The sequence below is a fragment of the Centrocercus urophasianus genome, unplaced genomic scaffold, assembly GCF_019232065.1.
Source record: "Centrocercus urophasianus isolate 14NV4802_14NV808 unplaced genomic scaffold, USGS_Curo_1.0 seq_14, whole genome shotgun sequence".
In the NCBI taxonomy this organism is placed as follows: domain Eukaryota; kingdom Metazoa; phylum Chordata; class Aves; order Galliformes; family Phasianidae; genus Centrocercus; species Centrocercus urophasianus.
Window position 1 is genome coordinate 21,512,960 of NW_024884586.1, and position 21,284 is coordinate 21,534,243.

Consider the following 21,284-nt stretch of genomic DNA (forward strand, 5'->3'; position numbering starts at 1 on the left):
AGCTGTGGTTGTCTTTAGTCAGCAAAAGCAGTGAACATGCCAGGTGGGCATTTTGTTCAGAGTAAGGTTGTAGTCTGCCACAGTTAAAACAACATAATTCTTATATGGAAAACTATATATTTCCTGGTTGTTGGTGAATCAAGAGACAGCCTGCAAGTTACTGCTCCTCTTCGTGTCTCCTTGTCTCTATTTCTGTGTGCATATGGGAACTGAGGCACCTCTGGAGAACCCCATCTTAGTCAGTGCTTGAGCTGTGAAAGGAATAGGGATGAGTGATTCTGTTTTGTTTTTATTTTTTTTGCTCTGCTTCCTTTGGGTCACTAAATGGTGCCTGCAGCTATAGTGCTGGAGTGCTGCTGTACAATGCCTAGACTGCTATAGTCTTCACTTATCTTTCCCTCTTTGCAGGGAGTCGACTGAAAGTTGGAATTTGAAATAATGAATAGCTGGTGTACAGTGGTGTGGAATTGAAAGTAGTGGTGTACAGAGGAATTCCCTGGGCTCAAGACCCTGTTTTAGGCTTGGGCAGGCCACAGGGAAACCTGTGTTTTGCAGCAAAGAACATCACTTCTGTGATGAGCAGCTCCACAGTCCATGCGGGGGAAGTTATTCCCAGAGGTAACAGGACTGTGCTCAGGCTTAGGTCTCTGCTTATCTGTGAGCAAGTCTTGGCCTTAGGTAGCTTGCTTTCAGTAGTATTATCTTTAGCTTAATTTCTCGAGAGACTGTGTGATCACACATCTCTTTTACATATGAAATAGAAGTCAGCTGGCATCATCTTGGTGAGTCTTCAGTTTCCCACACATTAAGACTTCCAGCCCTTCCTCTAGGAGTGCCCAAGACCAGTAAGTTTTCCCATCAGGAAACCTCTCCCAGTTTTTAGCTTACAGTTTCTTTTTAACCTTTGGCAACATTGCTTCTGATGTTGTTTCTTGCAGACTGATAGGAAAGCTATCTGCAGTGAGCTTGCCCCTCCCTTTCCTCTAGAAGAGGCTGACCACTTCTCAGGCAGCTTGCACAGATGGGGCTGTGCTAAGGAGTATAGGTTAGTAATACTAGGCACCCCTCTCAGGGGAGTTAGTAATGTTGTGGACTCATGGTTGGCATGGGTTGAAATTAAACATGTGGTGATGACATTGCTACAGAAGCAGAAAATGGCACATGGACTGTGAGAACCTTTCACTCGAGTGAAAAAAAGGCAGTTATGTTTCCTTCCTCTAAGGCTAGATGGAGTTAAGGGCTTGTCTATATGTACTAAGCAAGGTATGTTATATTCCAGTTAGCCTCAACTCCTTAGGTAAGGGGTTTGGTTATTCTTTGGATTCTTAGTGGTTTCTCCACAGCATGTGCAGAAGACAAGTATGCTGGTGTTGAACTGGTGCCAACGTACATAATTCCATTGCACGGAGTGGTTTCTTATGGCTGGAGGATATGTAAAATCTGCTACACCACTAAGGTTTGAAAAGGTGGATTTAGGTATATCTGATGAAGTCACTACTGAAAGGATACTATGTAGAGATCAAGTTCTCTGTGGTGCTGAGAAATGATGGCTTTTACCATGTGTGACAGCTGCTGGTCTCATCACAGTGTGCAACATTTTCTCACGTAATATTGGCTTGTCCCAGTGGACTAAGTGTGAATCAGTGGTTGTGTTTGTTTGGATGGCCTCTGCCTGTGGTTTCCTTTGGTAGGTGAAACATTGCTGTCTCCTAGAGACATTCATCCAAATGAACATGAATAGTTCTGGGATGCCAACCTGAAGCATGCATTAATTCCTGGGGACCTGCTGCAACAAACTGCTTTCCATAAGGGCTTGACTTCCTAGTTTCATGCAGCTGTAATCCAGGGGCTACCTAATGACCAGTGCCTTAAAGAAATCTTCCTACATGCCCACACTTTGTCTGCCCAGGCCTGCCTAACTTCATGTTTCATGCTGCCTGGTTCAGATAGTTTCCTACTGACTGAAATTCAGGCACAGCTGAATTTTCCAAGTCAGTGCTAACTGAAGGCACATACTCTCAAATAGAAAAGAAACAGAATGTGTATGATGGTTTAGAAAGAAGGTTCGTATAAGAAGATTGTACTTTTTATTTTCTAATTTTTAAGGCAGGACTCATTTTGTGTGTCACAGTTGACAATATGGAGAGAGACATTCCATCCTTCCTCCCTCCTGAAATCCTCTTAGCGAACATGGTGACTAAATGCAAGCAGTTTGGGAACAGCTACTCTCCAGCAGGAGTCACTTCTCTCAACAGTAGAAATGAGAAATGAAATGTCCTTTGTCATCCGTGGAATTTCAGAAAGACTATAGGAGTCAGGCTTGTGCAAGGGTCTCATACTAGTTATTAAATGTCTTGTTGCTGATTGTTATGTTTGAATGCTGGGAGCAATTTGCAGAGGTCTTTCATTTCCAGTGACATCTGCATTTCACATTCTCTTGTTCAGCTCTCTAAAATCCACTTACCTTTGTCATATGACTCATGTCACACTCAACTTTGTTTAGAATTTGATTACTGTGTATTGATGTCTGTATCTGAAGTGCATTCTGCCACAGCAGAAAGTTTATATATAGAAAAATAGAAACACACAAGGGAAATGGCAAGTCCTGTGCAGTGCATAGGGAGAAGACTAATACTAAGACTAATGGGTACTTTTGTATTTATTTTGTAGAGATCTGTTAAAACATTTTTCTTCCTCCCACTCAACTGGTGTTCAACAAACTGTGCACTAGCTAAGGACAGCACACATTGCAGATGTTGTTACTATTTTAGTATTGCTTAGATGTTCTAGCAGATACGCTGCTCTGCAGTTCCTTAAAATGGGAGATGAAAACTTAATCTAAGCATGATATCTAAATGTGTGATATGGCCATTTACTGTCTGTGTGATGTGAAGCTAATGTAACTTTAAACTAGGTTCAAGACGAAGTGTATTATTCTTTCTCATTGCAAGTGCAAAGATTCTATGTTATTATCATATCATGAATCTCCAGGCTCTGCTTTCCAAAGAAAGCTAATTATTTCATCCTGCTACATGAGGAGACGTAATTTTGTCTGGACAGCTGAGTTACCTGAACTAAATCAAGCACAATTGCTCTGTCTTGAGAGAAGTGTTATGAGTTGAGAGAACCTTGTTATGAGTTGGTGCTGATTCTGTGGCTCTGTTTTTTTTCTCAGGATGATCCTCTCACTAATCTAAACACAGCCTTTGATGTAGCTGAAAAATATCTGGATATCCCCAAGATGCTGGATGCAGAAGGTAAAGTACATGCAGTGGGTGTTAACTTGCTTTTTCTCAGGGAATTTCCCATTTATTAGGTAGATTTGTATTGCACAAGAATTCCGTAGCCTGAGTGCTCCTTCCATTATTACTTACTAAATGTATGGGAAAAAAGTTACAATGGAATAATCATATGTTCTGCTTCCCTCTTCCTTCTATGCCCCTCAGTTGTCTCAGTTTGGTACCTTTGGAGATTTTAACCTGGGGATGATTCATGAGGAAGAGATGAGTAACAACTGGCTGTGTCCACAGCTGACTAAAGTGTTTCCTTTCAAGAATCAGAAATAATACAGAGATAATGTATGGTGTAGGACTGTGTTCCTTTTGCCTCCAGAATTTTTTCCTTTCTGAGCTATTTCTGACACTGCTGTTGACTTTTCTTTTGGGAGTGTAATACAAGTTTTATAAACTATTTCTTGACTACTTGAACGTGTGGAGCCTGAAGATCCCTCACTAACTGGGACCATGGGAGAAATCCATGTTTTTCAGAGGTGCTTTTGCTACTGACTGTGACAGCTTCCCGGAGACCACTCGGGACAGCAAGTATTACTTCTCTGAGCCTTGTTAGGACTGACTTGGCAATAGACTGTGAAGACTGTAATTCTGAGGTGTAAACAACAGCCTAAAATAATTCACTGGTTTGGGGGCTGTTCACCTGAAGCCATCTAATTTCAATGGTAGAAGCTTTACTTCAGGCTTGATTTGGACAGGAGAAGCAATTAAAGGATTTTTTTTTTTAAAGGAGAGAGGAACAAAAGAGAAAGATGGGATAAGGATGACTGAACCCAATCAACGTGTATTTCAGTAATCAGGATGTTCATATTCTTAGGCAGTGTTTTCCATCCCCAAGAATGAATTGCTTTCCCTATTCTCATTATGTTGAGATCACAAAAGATCATGAGGTTTCTGGAGTAGATTGGAGCATTTCCTGCTATTCTGTAGGATTAAAACCACCCTCAAAATCTAGCTTCAGATCTCAGCAAGTCTAACAGTGATGATGAAGGTCACTTACAAGAGCTCCAATTGCTCTTTCTTGATCAGTCTCCTCGCTCACAGACTGGGGCTAATACACATTCCTCTAAGCAATTAATTCTGATCTCTGGAGGTGTTGAGTTTCTCCTGGAACTAATGGAAGGGCATTTTGAAATTCAAATCATCATTGTGTTGAAATGCAGGATGAGGGCACTGAATGGAAGAGAGAAAGGATCTTTCCCAAAGAACTTCATGAAGGAATTGCAGTATGATACATCTATAAAAACCCATGCCAACTCGTTGCTAGTTTGGATTGATTCAACCAAACATTTGCAGTAATATTCTCAGGACAGGGATGTGCTCTGATTTGAGACACGCTGACGTATGACTGCATTAGCTTGGCCAGACACCAGAAGCAATTACTTCTTGAGGGTGGGGTGATCCTGACTTCTGAGAGAGACGTATCTTCTGGGGAAGGCTGGGAATCTCTCAAGAGTTGCTATGACAAGCATATACTCCACCAGGCCTCCCGGACAGTTGTGGTTCTCCCCTTCCTTTACATTCCTCCCATCAGTTGATTATGCTCTTAACGTGAGGTTTTTTTTGACAGACATTGTTGGAACTGCCCGTCCTGACGAGAAAGCCATCATGACCTATGTTTCTAGCTTCTACCACGCCTTCTCAGGAGCCCAGAAGGTATCGCAGGATCCCAAGCTCCCTCCACAGAGCACACCTGGTGCCGTTGCTAATGTCCAAACCTTTTTTTCTTTCTCTCTTTCCTCTCTAGCTACGGGCATCTTTATTATGTTTTCAGTAGAGTTGGCTATTGGTTCAAAGTGGTGCCCCAGACACAATACATGGAGCAACCAGGCAGTCCCACTTTCCTATAGTCAGTGTTCCTGTTCCAGTGGCACTTACATATGCCAGTGCCTTGGCATGCACAGAGAGCCCAATAAAGCAGGGAGCTCTACCTTCTCCATTTGCCTTCCAAACTACTGGCCCGATGACTAAGGAGCTGCAGCCCCTGTTCCTGGGAAATCTGAGCTAGGATGTTTGATTTCATAAATGGGGACTGTAGATTGCTCTGCTGAGCAGGACACTGCAAGCTGACCCCACTGGCAATAAATGCTAATATCTATTCACTTTTTTTTGTTTTATTTTAAAATATGGGGACACAAAACTTAGTGTTTTTATGTAGGGTTCAGTGAATATCCAAAACTGTCTTTTACATTATATGCACTGCAGGTTCCCACACCCTAGCTTCAAGATCCAAACCTGCTGCTATCTCGAGTTGTACCACAAATTGAGTCCCAGTTCACCTGGGTCTCACAGAATATGTCTAATGAGTACTTCTGTGGTGATTGGCGAAAAGAGCCCTGTTTATCATGACTGAGATGCCTGGTTTTGTTCATTTAATTCCTTTTAATCTTTCCTCACCCACCATGCTGGAAATGGGGCAGTTGAGTCTTTCCTGGTTTTGGCTTAGCCATTTTCCTGTTGGTAACTAGTCACTTAGGGAAAAAATTTTGCAGGTGAGACTTTGTAAACATCTCTCACCAAAACCAAGCAGCTGTCCTTACTTCAGTGTTGTAGGTGCACGTGGAAGCAGAGCAGACATTGTGTAGGAATTGCACTGCGTAAGAAGGCTCTGATCTCTACAGCTCCCCGCTGCGCAGAAAGGCCTTGGGCATGGATGCTGAAACCTTCCAGCATCCTTTTTATATCCTCGGACCACAGCTGTGAATGTGCAGAGCGTGGATCCTCACTCAGGACTCTCCTGGACTCAGGGGAAGGGAGCAGGGGTGCCGCTTCGAGCCACAAGCCAACGCTGCTAGCCACCTTCTGATCCGAACTCCCAGCTCTCCGCATGGAAATCTGTTTGGCCTGTCCTGCAATGCATGATGGGAAGTTTTCTCCCCCTCTCTCACGCCACCCATGACTATTTTGTTTTATTCTATGTGCTGCTTCTTACTTTATCCTTTCAACCTCTTTTCCTTCTCTGCACAGATATTATAGGCACGCTAAGGCCGGATGAGAAGGCCATAATGACCTATGTTTCATGTTACTACCACGCCTTCTCAGGGGCACAGAAGGTGAGACTTTACTGCTAACAACCCCTCCCCATCCCTGCCATGCCCACTGATTATCTCCACCAAAGATAGCTCCAGCCCCTCTGCCTGGCACAGCTCAGCAGTCTCAGCTGTGCCCCATCCAGCCTTGCATTTGGATGCGTGAGCTCCAGCCTTTCTGGAGAAGTGGGTTAGATATCCTTTCAAACACATTTGAGCAGGTCCTTCTCTTCAGTTGTCATACTCAGTGGTGGAGAAAGCATTTTGATGAAGTTGGCATAGAAAGAAGAATGTCTGCCCTGACAGTCAATATATCACGTTAGTGACTATTGGGCCTCACCCTGGCCAGGTGATTCATCTCCAGAAGTACCATAAGCAGATCAGCCTGGCCCGGCACATTGCAGCCTGGTCCCTTTGAGCTGCCTGCCTTCTGTTCATACTCAGCCCTCAATAGCTCAGGTCTCTTTTCCTAGATTGTATCATATCAACTGATTACTTAGCAGTAGCATCTTTTGTAGCACTTTTGTGCTCCAGCCATGAAGTCCATTCCTACCAGGCCTTGAGCTAAGGTACCTTCACTTCTCAATTTCTTTTTAATTTGTGGTCATTTTTTCCCAAACTACCTGTATGTTTTATTTCTTTCCCCTGCTTTTCCCATTTCCATAGCTTCAGTCATGCTTCCTCTGCTTCTTTGTTACTCCAGTCTCTTTGCCTGGCACTGGGACATTTGTCCTCAGAGGAACCAATCAGTCACTCACAGTCACATTCTTTGGATGAACTTCCTTCAAAACATCTATTTCCCTGAAGTCCTCCAAATGGAAGAAAAAGTTCCTGCCTTTCTTCCCAAGCCACAGCCTGATGGGGCTGCAGCCTTTCTGCAAGATCACCAACTTCAGACTGTGAGCTTTGAGACAATAAAATCCAAAGTTCAAGACCAGATCCTTCTCATTTTAAAAAGGATGTAAAATCTCCTTATTTCCATAACTTCTTTCTCTCACCGGGTCTTTCCTACCTGAGGCACAGTCTATGTGCTGCCCAGCTTGAGGGCAGAAAGCTTGACTCCAGAAAGACTCCATCTCTTTTGTACAACATGATGCTAATGGTTCACTGTTGATGTAGATACCATGTTCATGTTTGCTTTCAGAGGGCAAACAGGCAGTAGATTACAGGGAGCAGCTCTTCAGGTCAAGCTTTTTGTTCCCTGCCTTGTTTTGTGTATATTAATGATGCTGTCTGCTTTCCAATGAATTGGAAATAGATCCCACAGCAGTGCAGTACATTTGCCCACTTGGCATGATTTATATAGACATGAATTTTCCACTGGGATACTGCTTTGTAAATAGTTCAAAACCTTTAACACCAGGCTTCAAGCTCCATCCATCTGATACTTGCCTCTGAAAATTGTATCCTCAGAACTCATGCTGCGGTGGTGAGGCCTGCTGTTTGCCAGGTGTCCCTTAGGGACTCCTCCATGCTTAACCCAAAGAACTCCTGATTAAAGAAAGAGCAAATCACAAATGCGAGGGGGGTAGTGGCCTCCTGCAGAAGTGGCCACGTCCCTCTTCAATTCACTTCTCTTCTATCTGTGTCCATTCTGCCCTTTAGAAACCTGCTTAGCAGGTCCCATGTTCTCTTCAGCAGTTCAGATGGACGCTAGGTCTGCTGGGATAACTGAAAGCAATCTTCTGCTGCTTCAGGACCTGAACCAAGTAGACAGGGCAAAAACTAGTGGTGGAATTTCTTAAAACCCAAGTGGTGTAACTTGTTTATATGGAAAATTATAGATCTAATCATTAATTAAACTTTTAGTAAGCCTGATGGTCCAGCACCTCAGCAGTGACCTGGCAGGAGGAGCACATCTCCTTTTTGAAGCTCTCCAGCCATACATTAGCCAGCTGCCAAGTGATAGATTCAAATCCCAGGGCAAATGCAGAGTGATGACTGAGTGCAAGCCCCAGCCCAAAGTGTCTTGTAACATGTTGCTGCCTCGTGCACGGTTAGGTGACTGACTGTGATATCACTCCATTTTTCATTCAGATTTTTCATTACTGCCACCAGTCCTGAAGGGGAAGTCCCATGAGCCGCTTTCTGCTTCTTTCACTCTCTTGTACCGAACCTTTGAAGGTACAGGGTCCCCAGCCTGATGTGTGTGTAGATGGCTGCTTTTTCTTTATGCCATTTTGTTATATATAAATATATATTTGTAGGTATACTTGCTTTGGTTGGTTTGCTTGTTTTCTAACTGCTTCTGACTTTCACACTAAATGCATGATTGTTTCCTATTGGTCAGCTTAATATTTTGTAAACCTGATTTCTGGGGGTGAACATTTCTAACTAATGTTTTACCATTTTGTGAAAAGATTGTGTTTGACATACAGTATTCTGGGACGATTCTCCGAGGCCAGAGGGCCGCAGACAGGCATTCTCCCTAGGTAGTTTTCTGTGGGAATGCCTTCCTTTATCATTCTTCTGTAAGAAGAGACCTGGAACCAAGAGCTAGAGACACAATTCCACATCCAACCTAAGCAGTCCAGGTCAGGGTTACAGTAAAGACAAAAAACAGAGAAGTTACTGCTCCTTCTGCTATTCTTTGGCTATTCATATTTCTGTTTGAGCCTACCCAACAGGACATGCATATCTCACAGCAGTGCAGTATCAAGCAGAATGCCGTAGGCTTGCCCTCCAAGTGATGTTTGACAGAAAGTAGTATAATGTGTCAGTGCCATGCTGTACCAAAGCAAATCAGATTGCACAAGTCCTTGGTGAATACAGTTATGCAAACTTCAAACCCCAGGATGGTGCATCTTGACAGTCCTGCCCCATGCCTCCAGCATGTCTGGAGTAGGCAAGAACCACAGAGGAGCTAGTGCTGGTGCAGGAAAGGAAGAAGATTGGCCTCTGTGTGTCAACCATTAGGGTAACACAAATAATGTCGTAATTGCTGACATTCAGAGGGCTTTTGTGTTTGGACAGATGTTCAACACATATATACACACACAGTCCCAGGCAGCTGGAAGAAATCTATTGTCAGATAGATGTAAATGTGCCTATGCCAAATGGGGTCCCTCCTGCACAGCTGGCTGCTGTTCCAGTGAGCTCCAAGGGTATAAAAAAGAAATGGAGAGTTAAGAGCATACAGAGAGCTCCTCTTCTGTGAAGACTGAGATGAACGTTTGTGATTGCGGTCCCCTGCAGCCACTAGGTGCATCATGGTAGGACTCTAGCCTGTTTTTTTCCTGTCAGATCCCATGCCTGTAAGGTTTTCTCTGACTAACAGAAAGTTACCTACTAAAGTACAAACTTTTGGTAAAAACAGATCAAAGTACAAGCTTTCAGAAATACAACCATCATTTACATATTTTACAGCATTTTTTTGGAATGAAATGGTTTTCTCTTGTACAGTTTGCTCTGATATGTTTCTAGTTAGTTAATATCTGTGTATCTGCTAACTGACTGACTTTAATGAACAGGCAGATCACTGAATATACATTTTTAGAACTTCTTAAGAATGGCTTAGATCATCATATCCCCTGAGATTTCAGCAATCTGTTTGTCACTATATAGCCTGTGACTTTATTGCTGTTGTTGCTGTCTCACATCAGCTGCAAAAATTAGAGCTTTTTTTTTTTTTCAAACAGCCTTGAAGATTGAGTAAACAGATAATAAAAGGCCTTTTACAAATAAAAAGAGGTTGAAACTTGCCAGCTATAAGCTCAGCAAAGCTGCTTTTGGCATCACTCCTGCACAGAGTTTTAAGACAGGGCACAATTGACAATTGGCCTGTTGTAGTGCTGGCATGTGCTCTCCTCTTCATCTCCATGTGGTCTCTGTGGCTCAGTGAGAACTCCTCTGTAGGGGTCCTATAGGTAGCTCTAGCACCTACACAGGCACCAGGGCAATAGCTGTGCTGCAGTAAGAGGGTGCTGAACACTCTCCTGACATCCATCACAGGGCCACATTCTCCGAGGCTTTACAGCATTACATCTGCCAAAATATTGATAAGGGGAGCTGCACAGATCCACAGACAAACAGTGTACAAGAATCAGCTTGCTGCATATTGCCGTTGCCAAACACTTGTGGCACTCTGGGGCAGGCTGTTAACCCCTGAGCTAATAGCTGGGATTTTTTCTGAGCATTGCTGTATTCGAAATACATGTTCTAACATGTCCAGCTCTCTGCAGAGAGACAGGTTTTGGTCCCATAATGTGAAAAAAACAAAACAAAAAACAAAACAAAAAACCCAACAGCTATGTAGTAACAACAAGCTCTTTTTTTTTTTTTTCTTGAGATTTACTTTGAGATAGTCAGCAGAAAGACTACCAAGAAAGGGGAAAAAACAATCCTCTTTTCAGCTGAATCATAAGAACTTGAATGGGAGGTGTCATGCAGCAAGATGCTGGAGGACATCGTCCTGTTATGGGTGCCAGAAATACAAGGAATGCTGGAAGACATCTTTGCTGAGTTGAATTGAAATTCAAGGATATCTACTACTTTATCTTCAAAGCAAATCTAGAACATTTCCAAAGTCTGATATGTGTATTCACCTGATCTAGTGAAAGATGTTCCTGCCGATGGTAGTGGAGTTGGACTAGGTGATTTTTAAAGGTTATTGCCAACCCAAGTCATTTTATGATTCTATGCAGATAGGTATTATGTTCTGTAGGTAAAAGTAAGTTGAGAGACCCATCACGTTGACACCATGCGGTTCCTGGTGTTGCAGCTCTGCGTGTTGGTGAGAGGAGTGGAAATGATGACAGAAACTGTTGTTGTAAAGAGGTAGCTGGGGTCCCTATGGCAGGAAACAGCAGGGCAGTCTTGCAAGAGCAGCTTCTGAAAAAGCGTAGAAACGTGGCTGTCTCACAACACACAGGGCTGGGATCACATAAGCTCAGAATCTCTGAAGGAATGTACTCTCCTCAGAAGGGGAAAAAAAAGCGTTACAGAAGTTCTGATAACACGCAGAGAGATCAGGACAGATGTGTTGAAGTACAGACAGGCTGCAAGAGCCAAGATCAGGAGACTTTACCTGCAGGTACGTAGCAGGAAGCTAAGCAGCAAGCTTTGGTTTATAACTTTTTCACATTTTTCCCCTTCTCCTGTTTTTCTTCTCTTTGGCAGGCGGAGACAGCAGCAAATCGTATTTGCAAGGTGCTGGCAGTCAACCAAGAGAATGAACAGCTCATGGAAGACTATGAAAAACTGGCCAGTGATGTAGGTGTCTGTGGTGCTGTTGGTTTCTGGGTGGTGTTATGTAGAAAGGAATTGCATTTAACGCTTACAGCTAATCCTGGGCAGTGTTTTCCTAGAATCTTTTTTCTTTCCCTTCTAGCTTGAGAAAAATGAAAGAAAATTTGGCTTTTAAGTGAAAAATTCCCATGTAGCAGTTTTAAGTTTCTCATCTATTAGCCACAACAATAATAAAATTTAAGGAAAAATCAAGCTGTTTTGACTTGTCTTGCTCAGGACTGCATATATGTCTAATGATATCTTTCATACAAATTGTATGCCAACATAGTGCAGAAGTCAGGAATTGGATCTAAGGAAGTCAAGAGGTAGATAATTGAGGAAAGAAATATGTGTTTGCTGATAATTGGAAAGAATCTGTGTACAATACAGTCTTAGGCTGCTTTGGTTAATGGAGAAGGCTGACAGACTGACATCAGTGAAACTCCAGAAGTGACCAAATGTGGTCTGGAATATGTTTGTGGAAGATAAGTGTGGAGAGAAAGATGGAAAACATAGGTCAAACATAGCCCACAAACCTGTTTTCAGCCTGGTTTAAAAATGTAGGACACTACTTCACTCACGCTATGGACTGCTTGTTGCCGCCTTGCCAGCTCCACAACTCAAAGGGCAATGCTGACTTCTAAGCAGCTAGAGTGAGAAAAGCATAACTAGAGGGAGCAACTTGCTTTCTCCTTTCAGATACCTCTGGAGCTAGTATGTCTTACAGCATCCTCTAGTTGTGCAACAGCACAGCAAAATTCTCAGGCTTTAGTGCAGTCTAAGGACATTGTTTGGTCCTGATTGTGTGAAAGCTATGACTGAAGCATGTTGTCTGGCAGTGCTGTACAAGCAGTACTACTCACTGTGGTAAGGAATGGGCTGCTTAAAAAGGGAAAAATATGTAATCCCAGAAAGGCTGGCAAGGTTTTCTTTACTGTCTCTGCTGTAGGTAGAATCTTTATGATAGCAAACAAAAGTAAATGTTCCCTAGTAAGATCAGACCAACACCTGTAGTTTTAACACAGTTTCAATTCAAGGTTTCTTGACATTGCTTTTTTCAGCTGCTGGAGTGGATCCGTCGCACCATCCCCTGGCTGGAGAACCGGGCACCAGAGAACACCATGCAAGCCATGCAGCAGAAACTGGAGGACTTCCGGGACTACCGCCGCCTGCACAAGCCCCCCAAAGTCCAAGAGAAGTGCCAACTTGAGATCAATTTCAACACCTTGCAGACCAAGCTACGGCTCAGCAACAGGCCAGCCTTCATGCCTTCAGAAGGGAAAATGGTTTCTGTGAGTGGGTGTAATTGAGTGTATATACCCAAGCTGTTTCTAAAAAATGAGACTTGTTTATGTCTATTGGTGGGCAGAGCAACGCCCACCTTCAGAGTGAACTATTTTGTAGTAGGAACCCCACAGAATACAGTTCAGTAAGTCCACGATAAGAGAGGTGCAAGAAATCATTGCTCTTCCATCTCTAACCCAGATCTGAGGTTCTTCACAAGTTCCACGCCTTTATGAGGAGATGTCTGGGTGCCTCTCATTCTTTCTAATTCAGAAATGGTTGAGTTTTGCTGTATTTCTGTGTGCGGGAATGTTTAGAGAGGTTCTCTCATGCAGACAAGAATATCCTGATTACTGCTAGACCTGCTTATCTTAAGTCTGACACTTTGTCTTCTTGACCTGTCTGCACAACCCTCTGAGATTAAAAGCCCACATCCATTCTTTCCAACCAATTTGAACTGTAAATAGCTTACTGGGAATAATTCTGAAGTACTTCTACCCTAACTTCTCACCTCTACTTCTTCCCATGCTCTTGTCTCTAGGATATAAACAATGCCTGGGGTGGCCTAGAGCAGGCTGAGAAGGGCTATGAGGAGTGGTTGTTGAATGAGATCCGGAGGCTAGAGAGGTTGGATCACCTGGCTGAGAAGTTCCGGCAGAAGGCATCTATTCACGAGTCCTGGACAGATGGTAAATGCCAGCCTACATACTTTCTGTTGCCTGACATAGTGCTGTCAGTTATGCAGGGAGGAAGAGATGGATCATATATGGGTTCTTGTATGAGATTTTCCTTTTCAGGGATTCACTTATTACTTTATTAGGAAGAAAATCATGAAAATCACTGTGATCTCTGTTCTGCATCTGCTTTCCCTAGCTGACAGAGTGAGATTCTTGGATAAAATAGAGCTACAGAGAGAAGAGGTTGCTGCAGTTGGCATTTACAGGACCAGCATAGCACAGTTCGTGCATAGCAAGATGAGTTCGGTATAAATTGTGACTGCAGAGACCTGAGCTGCTGCGCTGTTTGCATCTCTGCTGATCATGGCAAACTCATTCTCAGTGATTTGAAAGTTATAATTTTGCAATTCTAGGCAGGTATGTGCAAGGGCAAGACTTGGGAAGTGTCTAGAGTGGAGAAACTGCAAAATGGAGGGCCCCGGGGCTGTCTAGGTGCAAGGAAACTGGCTTTGGGAGCATTGGGTCCAGTCCTTCATTCTCCTGTTCTTTGGCTCCCTCCCCAGGTAAGGAAGCGATGCTGCAGCAGAAGGATTATGAAACTGCTACCCTCTCGGAGATAAAGGCACTGCTGAAGAAACACGAGGCCTTTGAGAGCGACCTGGCTGCACACCAAGACCGCGTGGAACAGATTGCTGCTATTGCACAAGAGCTGAAGTACGGCACCCCAGCATACATCTGATCCTTGGGGCCAGAGAGGCCTGATCAACTTTGCCCTCTGGACAGCCATGAAATCATTCCCACACAAAAATGTTGGGAAGTCCAAGTGTTTCCAAACTGTATCTAGGATACTTCTCTTCAGTATCCAGACACACCAGAAAAGCAGGCCAGGAAATGGTTGAGTTGTGGGTGCTGATGAGGGGGAGGCAGAATTACATTCTCAAGCCAAGTTTCCACTCTTTTCCAGCTTGTTATGCTGCTGTGAACCTTTTCCTAAAGAGGAAACCTGTCTCTGGCCCCTGCTAGGTTTCAGAGTTGAAGCAGTGTTTGGCTTTTCCAGGAACAGAAGGAAATAGCAGAGGATAGCATACACTTCAGAGATTCCCATTGGTTCTGCTTTATCAAAAACAGTGAAGAAAAAAACCCAGTTGTTTCAGCCCATCATGGCCTCTGTTGCCACTGCAGGCATTTTGCTCCAAGAGTAATGCACCATGTGCATCCAGTTAGCACTTGCACCAGGGGCTCTTTCCAGCAACTCAGTTCCCTCTGTGCTTCCCCCTGGTTTAGAAACATTCATCTCTCCACACCTTTTCCTGGAGTGAGGAGCGACCAGTCACCAGGATAAATGGTGTCTCATCAGAGTGGGAAATTGATTGCTAGGGGGAGCTTTAGGAAAGATTTTTAAGCCCTGCATATTTCTTGGCGAAAACAGTCTGAGCGGTTTGGCTTTCACTTTGTTTCCTATAATTAAAAATGCTTCCGCATCATATCAGCTTATCTCAAGTTAGACATTGTCTGGATTAGACCAGCTCCCTTGGGCTGAATGACTTTTTTCTCTAAAAAATCGGGATTATTGGATCAAGATTGTTATCTCCTTTACCAGCACAGATTTAAGAAGTGTTCCCTTTGCCACTGGAGGATTGACCTTGAAACAGGAGGAGAGTTCAAGGCAATCCTCCATGTCAGTAAGATTAAAACTGAGGCTAGTTAGTCAGCAAGCATTAGCTGACCTGTCACTTCCAAAGCAAATGCTACGTGCCAGACAAAACAGCTGCAACTCTTAATAGCGACAGGGAAGGATGCATCCTAAATTGAGGAAGAGGTAATTTCTTCCGAAGTGTGAGAACAGAATGCTCTACCATCCTTCCGAAAGCCATCTCCCACATTAGCAAAGACATTGTGCCTTCAAATAACATGGCTGAGCACAGATGCACTACCAGGGAGATCAAGAAGCTCTGTGACTATTCATACCAGACATGTGGGGGTGGGCACGGGCACATTTGACTCCCCAGCACAAGATCTGAGTGCATTATAGGCAAGACTCAGGAGCAGTTATTTCAGCTGCAGTGCTTGCTGTGCAGCAAAGTAGATCAAGGAACTGATCTGGATTAAAAACGCAGCAAAGAAAATGTTATTTTTAGCCCAAGGCAGTTTTATGACTAGCTTTCCGCAAGACTCTACCAACAGTTGTGCCCACACACCTCAGGAGGGGCAGTACAATCATGGGAAGAAATGAAGTAGGAGGAAACTGTTGAAACCTGTATTACTGCTTAAGAGAAATGCTCGTCATATTGCCCAGGGTCGTTTGGTAGCTCTGCAAGTTATTCCACCTTTTCTTTCATGAGTGACACTTCACAGTTTTCAGGGCTTGTCTCCTTCTGCCTACAAGCTTCTTCCTCTTTGATCATGTGCAGAACCAAGAGCAATATGCAGTGCAAAACCACAAGCTTTGGCCTACCCCTACCCTCAATTTTCCAGCCATGCTCTTAACAGCCCTTATTCCAGGAATGCCAGGCTACAGACATTGTAGCCAAGTACCATCTGGCACATAGGAGAGAAACTTGCATTGTAATTCAGGAATTGTCCTAAATAAACAAATTGTTGCTGAAGATTGCCACCTTTCCTCTTAAAATAATCTTACGTGGCTTCTTTGCATTTGCAATGAAATCATTATTGCCCTTTCTCCTGATGTATATACATGCAGATAGCTAGCCTATGTGATGTTCTTAAGCAGAATACAGAAGCATACTACTGCTTTTAATCTGCTTATTCCCAGCCCAAGTAAAGACTCTACTCCCTTCCCCCAGTGCCAAGTAGTTCCTGTGAGGTAGCCAAGAGTGTGGTTATTGTTCTTCCTGTTCTGTGTTGTGTGGTATGCCATTGTCTCCAAAGATAGACACTAATGTATTCTTGGCATACTTCATTTGCAGAGACCACAAACCTTCAGTTTGCATCTATTCTTAAAACTGATAAAGACTACTTCTAATGTATTTATCATTCTTCTAAAGGCCTTTATTTGGTATTTTGTTCTTTTTCTCCACCCCTCATAGTGAGCTGGACTATTACGATTCTCCAAGTGTCAATGCCAGGTGCCAGAAGATCTGTGATCAGTGGGATAATCTGGGTGCCCTAACCCAGAAACGTAGAGAAGCTTTAGAGGTGAGTCATATCTCCAAAACAACCTTTGGGATTACATGAGTAGGTCATTTGTGGGAAACAAGCTACAGTGTGCATGAATGTCCTATTTCAGCCCTTTTGTCCACTTCCAGAAATCCCAGACTGTAGCCCAGAGCTGTTTGTCAGTATATTTAACCTCCTTCTCTGTTTCCAGCCCAGTTACAGTACTATTCATTTGCTTAGGTTATTAATTTGTTTCTAGTCTTCTGTGTTTGTAATTTTATTCTGCTTGAAAAGACTCGTTTTGTTTTGTTTCAGAGGACCTCATACTTTTTCCTCAGAGGGAGGAAAAAATCCATCCTATGTGTAATGACTTAACAGAGACTTTTGCTGTAGTGCTCTCCTGAGAGTACCAAGGACATCTGAAGGGAAGGAGCAACTCAAAGAACCCACGTATCTGTGTGATTTTTATTCTCTAACCATCTTCCCTGATTTTCTTTCTGTGCATGCTTAGAGGACAGAGAAGCTACTGGAAACAATTGACCAGTTGTACCTGGAATATGCCAAACGAGCTGCCCCCTTCAATAACTGGATGGAAGGGGCCATGGAAGACCTCCAGGACACGTTCATTGTTCACACCATTGAGGAGATCCAGGTATAGAGCAATCATTTGCACAAGCTGTTCTGTCAGAGGTCTCCAGAATTCCTAATGGTGATGGATTTTTAGGCCATGTTTTGATACTGCTGCTCTAGTGAATGAGGCATGGCACAGGCAATGAAAAGGATCACGCTTTTCTTTAATTATTTCCAAAAACCTGTATCTGAACAGATATGAGTCAAGTTCACATTATCCTAGCTGAGCACAGAGAACCGAAAGTGGATTTTTCATTCTGACTCCAGTCTTATAAATGAGAGCTGGAAAGCTGAGAGAATTTTTTAGTGTCTTGCATTTGTTAGGGTTTTTTGGGTTGTTTTTTTTTTTGGGGGGGGGGGAAGGAGAGGGGGTTTTTTTTGTTTTTGCTTTGTTTTGTTTTGTTTTTTTTAATCAAAATGAGCAAAACTTAGTTCTACTGTCAGGTTCTGTGGCTCAGTTGTCCCATGTAATGTTGTATTCAGGTCATTTGGTCCTATGTGATGTGTCATGAGGGTGATTGTTGAGCTGCCAGCTGGGTTTCGGTGCTTGAGTAGAGGAAACATCAGGATTCTGCATTTTATTAGCAGATTGCCATTTGAAGCCAAAGATTTCTTGCTTCTTGCAAGACAATGGGGACTTCCTCTTCTGAGAGGGTGTAATGAAAGGAGTTTGAAGTATCTGGAGGTAATTTTTTTACCTTTGAGAGCAGGAATTATCCTTCTCTGGGTTCTAGAGGGGAGTCTGTTTCTTCTGCTTGATGGGCTCCTGAAAAGAATCCAGGTATTCATTTGGATTTAGCTGGTTGACATGAACAGCCAGGATATTCTTACAACAGTAAGAATACAATACAAGTGTATTACAATACAATCTTACAATATCTTACAGTAGTATCTTACAGTATCTTACAATAGTAAGTCTTAGTGCAGTTGCTGCACTACTGCCGTAATTTCCTCCTGACATTGTGCTTTCTCAGGACTTGGTCAGTTTGTCAAAACCTGATGAGTATTTTGTAGGAATGATTGACAGCAATATGGCTATCAGTGAGGCAGTGAGTGAGAAACCAGCAGGTCTTTCATAATGCAAAACAAATCTGAAGAGCATTTAAACATTTCCATCATCTCTTTGTGACTGCAGAATATTCCCCAGGTCTCCCAGACTTGCATTATATTTCTACAGGCACTGCAGCAGCTGCAAACAATGAGTCACCATGTAAGGGAAGCAATTTTACAAAAGTAGTTACACTGTATGTGTTGTAAGAAAGTGGTCAGTTATAAGGTTTACTTTCATTCCTTCTTCTGTCCACACTGTTCCTTCCATTATCCCTGCATGTGTTTCTCTGTCTCACATCTGTTTTGCTGCCTCATCCCCTGTGTTTGCTTCCCTACTTTTGATCTTCCAGACTTCTGGGATGAAACATCTTAAATGCCTAGAGAAGCAGTTGGAAGTGAGCCAGGACCAACTGGCTTGTCAGCTATCCACAAGCTGCCAACAAGCATGTCCCCACCTTCAGTCTTTGGATCACAGTCTGGGCACCACAGCCAGATGGGGAACAGAAAGAGCCTGTTGTGTACAGGGAGAGGGAGCAGTTTCCAGCAACAGGAGCTTATGTTGCCTGTGCAGGTTTGCTGCGGTCTGAAAGACCTTCATCTAGTTCTAACTTACACTGATCATACTGGATCTGACTTTGTTATTCATCTAGAGTCATCTTTGTTATAGACCTAGTACATATCTAGTGGGAGAAGAACTGTATGGTGCATTTAGGCTCATGAGATATGGCCACTTTAGAGTAATGCTAGCAGTTCAGTCTTCCCTAAGGGAACTAACAGCCTGTCACACAGCAGTGTTGGAGAAACAGTTTCCCTTAAACTGTGACGCAGAATTATTCCATCATGTTTTGGGATGCGATCTCTCTTTCTGGTGAAAATGGAAGAGAAACAAATAGAGGGAAAAGGAGACTTCATTTAACTACTTAAAACAACCTGTTCAGTGATGCTGAGAGATACTGTAAGTCTGTTGGAAAAGCCTGTTTTGTATCTTGGAAATGTATAAGCTTTTGCAGTTACTTCAACAGAGATGTATTTGGTCAAGGAGCTATTCAGTGACTAATGCTCTTTTTGCTGCTGTCTTCCTTCCACAGGGATTGACCACAGCCCACGAACAGTTCAAAGCCACTTTGCCAGATGCTGACAAGGAGCGACAGGCCATCCTGGGAATCCACAATGAAGTCTCAAAGATTGTCCAAACGTACCATGTCAACATGGCAGGAACGAATCCTTACACTACAATCACCCCACAGGAGATCAATGGCAAATGGGAACATGTGAGTTCTTTACAGCATTGCAGTTAGCATGGGGAAGGCTGCTGCTCAGTCAATAGGGTGCAAGCAAGGGAATTACTTTCTCTGTTATTTTCACACTTACTGCTGAGCTTTTGCACGTTTGCCATATGTTTTTGGCTCAAATGCCATGTGCTAGGAAAGTGGAAGAATCCCTTAGAATAAATGCCTAAGGGTGTCTTTTTGTTCTCATTTTTTTAAGGAAAGATGTGAAATTGGAACTTTGAGATTTTAAGTTCTCAGTTGACCTGAAAAGCAAGTACAGTATGGGAGTCAGTGTCCTTCTCTACCATTCAACCCTTCAGATATTCAGCCCCCACAGACAAGGAGCCTTCTAATGCTATAATACTAACAGAGCAGTTACTTTCAATACCAGCCTGTGCTGATAGTTCTTACCACAAAATCAGTGGCAGACTACAACTTTGCATTTAAGCAAATATCAGGCACCAAAACCCCAGATAGTGGATGAAAGCTGCTTTTCATGGCGTGAGATGAATTTGCAGAATTCATCCTGCGTTGACGAGGATTCACATTCCATGAGCCTCCCTGCAAGGCCTAAAGCTTATGACTGCCTTTTTTCAGAACAAGCACTCCCCTCCTTATTCTTACAAGCCTGTTTGCACCCGCACTGACAGAGAAGCACTGTGCTTTCTCCAAAACCTAACCCTAGCTGTAGAGAGTGCCCAGGTCCAACACCCACTCCACCTGGGGCTCCCCCCAGACGTGGCCAGGATTAAGCGCTTCTGGCAGCCCTGAGTCTTTTTAAGCAGCCCCTTCACAAACCCACTCACAGTGGGACTCTTCGCTTTCTCTGTTTCCCTTTCCTTGCATCAGTTTTTAGAGTTATTATTCATTTGGTTTCATATATATGAAATGCACACTTTGTTACTCTTTGCTCAAGGTGCGGCAGCTGGTTCCTAGAAGGGATCAAGCCCTAATGGAAGAACATGCTCGCCAGCAGCAAAATGAGCGGCTTCGTAAGCAGTTTGGTGCACAAGCCAATGTCATCGGTCCCTGGATTCAGACCAAGATGGAGGTATGGCTTTTCTCATTTTCATTTTCTTTTCATGATTTTTCACTCATCCTTTTATTCTGATTCTCCTTTTACTACTGATGTGGTCATTATTCCTTGAGATTACAAGGGAAACTTTTATAGAAAATACAGAGAATCCAAAGATTGGTATCAGTTACTGAAGTGCTTGTACTTTTCTTCCCCTAACTCTTTAGTAAAGAGATTAAAAAAATGCTACCCAGAGTGGGGAACGCTGGTATTCTAATAGAGTTGAATTTATATGCAGCATGGGAAAGAACCTGCATCAAAAGCATATTTTTATGGAACTGCTTTCATAGCAGTTGCACATGGCTCTTGTTACACATGAGAAAATAAATACATCTAGTGTGCTGAACATCAGCAGAAGAGAAACATTTTTAATGGAGATCTTCTCTCTTTAGGTAAACTATGAATTAAAGTAATTCATAATATATATAATTCATAATACATAGTATAATAGGAGTTGGTAAGATGAAAATTATGAAGCTGTTAATGAGGATAGGAGATAGAAGAGAGCATTTACAGAAGTATTACTCTGTAGAAGTATTAACACAGTGGCAGAGAACACATAAGGAAAAGTTCTGGCTTGCTCCAGTACTAGCTTATAAACTACAGTTCCCTTCTTTTGCATCCTTAGATTAGGT

At 43.0% G+C, this 21,284-nt stretch overlaps 1 protein-coding gene across 4 annotated transcripts in view; it reads left to right on the forward strand.

The window, feature by feature from the left end:
- ACTN1 (actinin alpha 1) overlaps positions 1–21,284 on the forward strand; it is an 80,422-nt gene that overhangs the window by 50,590 nt on the left and 8,548 nt on the right. For 3 of the 4 annotated variants that reach the window (XM_042814838.1, XM_042814836.1, XM_042814837.1), the window contains exons 7-16: positions 3,176–3,257; positions 4,861–4,946; positions 11,438–11,530; positions 12,607–12,837; positions 13,371–13,518; positions 14,070–14,220; positions 16,554–16,662; positions 17,135–17,275; positions 19,392–19,574; positions 20,491–20,625. In XM_042814838.1, the coding sequence (XP_042670772.1) occupies positions 3,176–3,257; positions 4,861–4,946; positions 11,438–11,530; positions 12,607–12,837; positions 13,371–13,518; positions 14,070–14,220; positions 16,554–16,662; positions 17,135–17,275; positions 19,392–19,574; positions 20,491–20,625 (1,359 nt within the window). Of the gene's footprint in view, positions 1–3,175; positions 3,258–4,860; positions 4,947–6,257; positions 6,344–11,437; positions 11,531–12,606; positions 12,838–13,370; positions 13,519–14,069; positions 14,221–16,553; positions 16,663–17,134; positions 17,276–19,391; positions 19,575–20,490; positions 20,626–21,284 lie in introns of all 4 variants that reach the window. The other variant, XM_042814839.1, reaches the window with a different exon arrangement.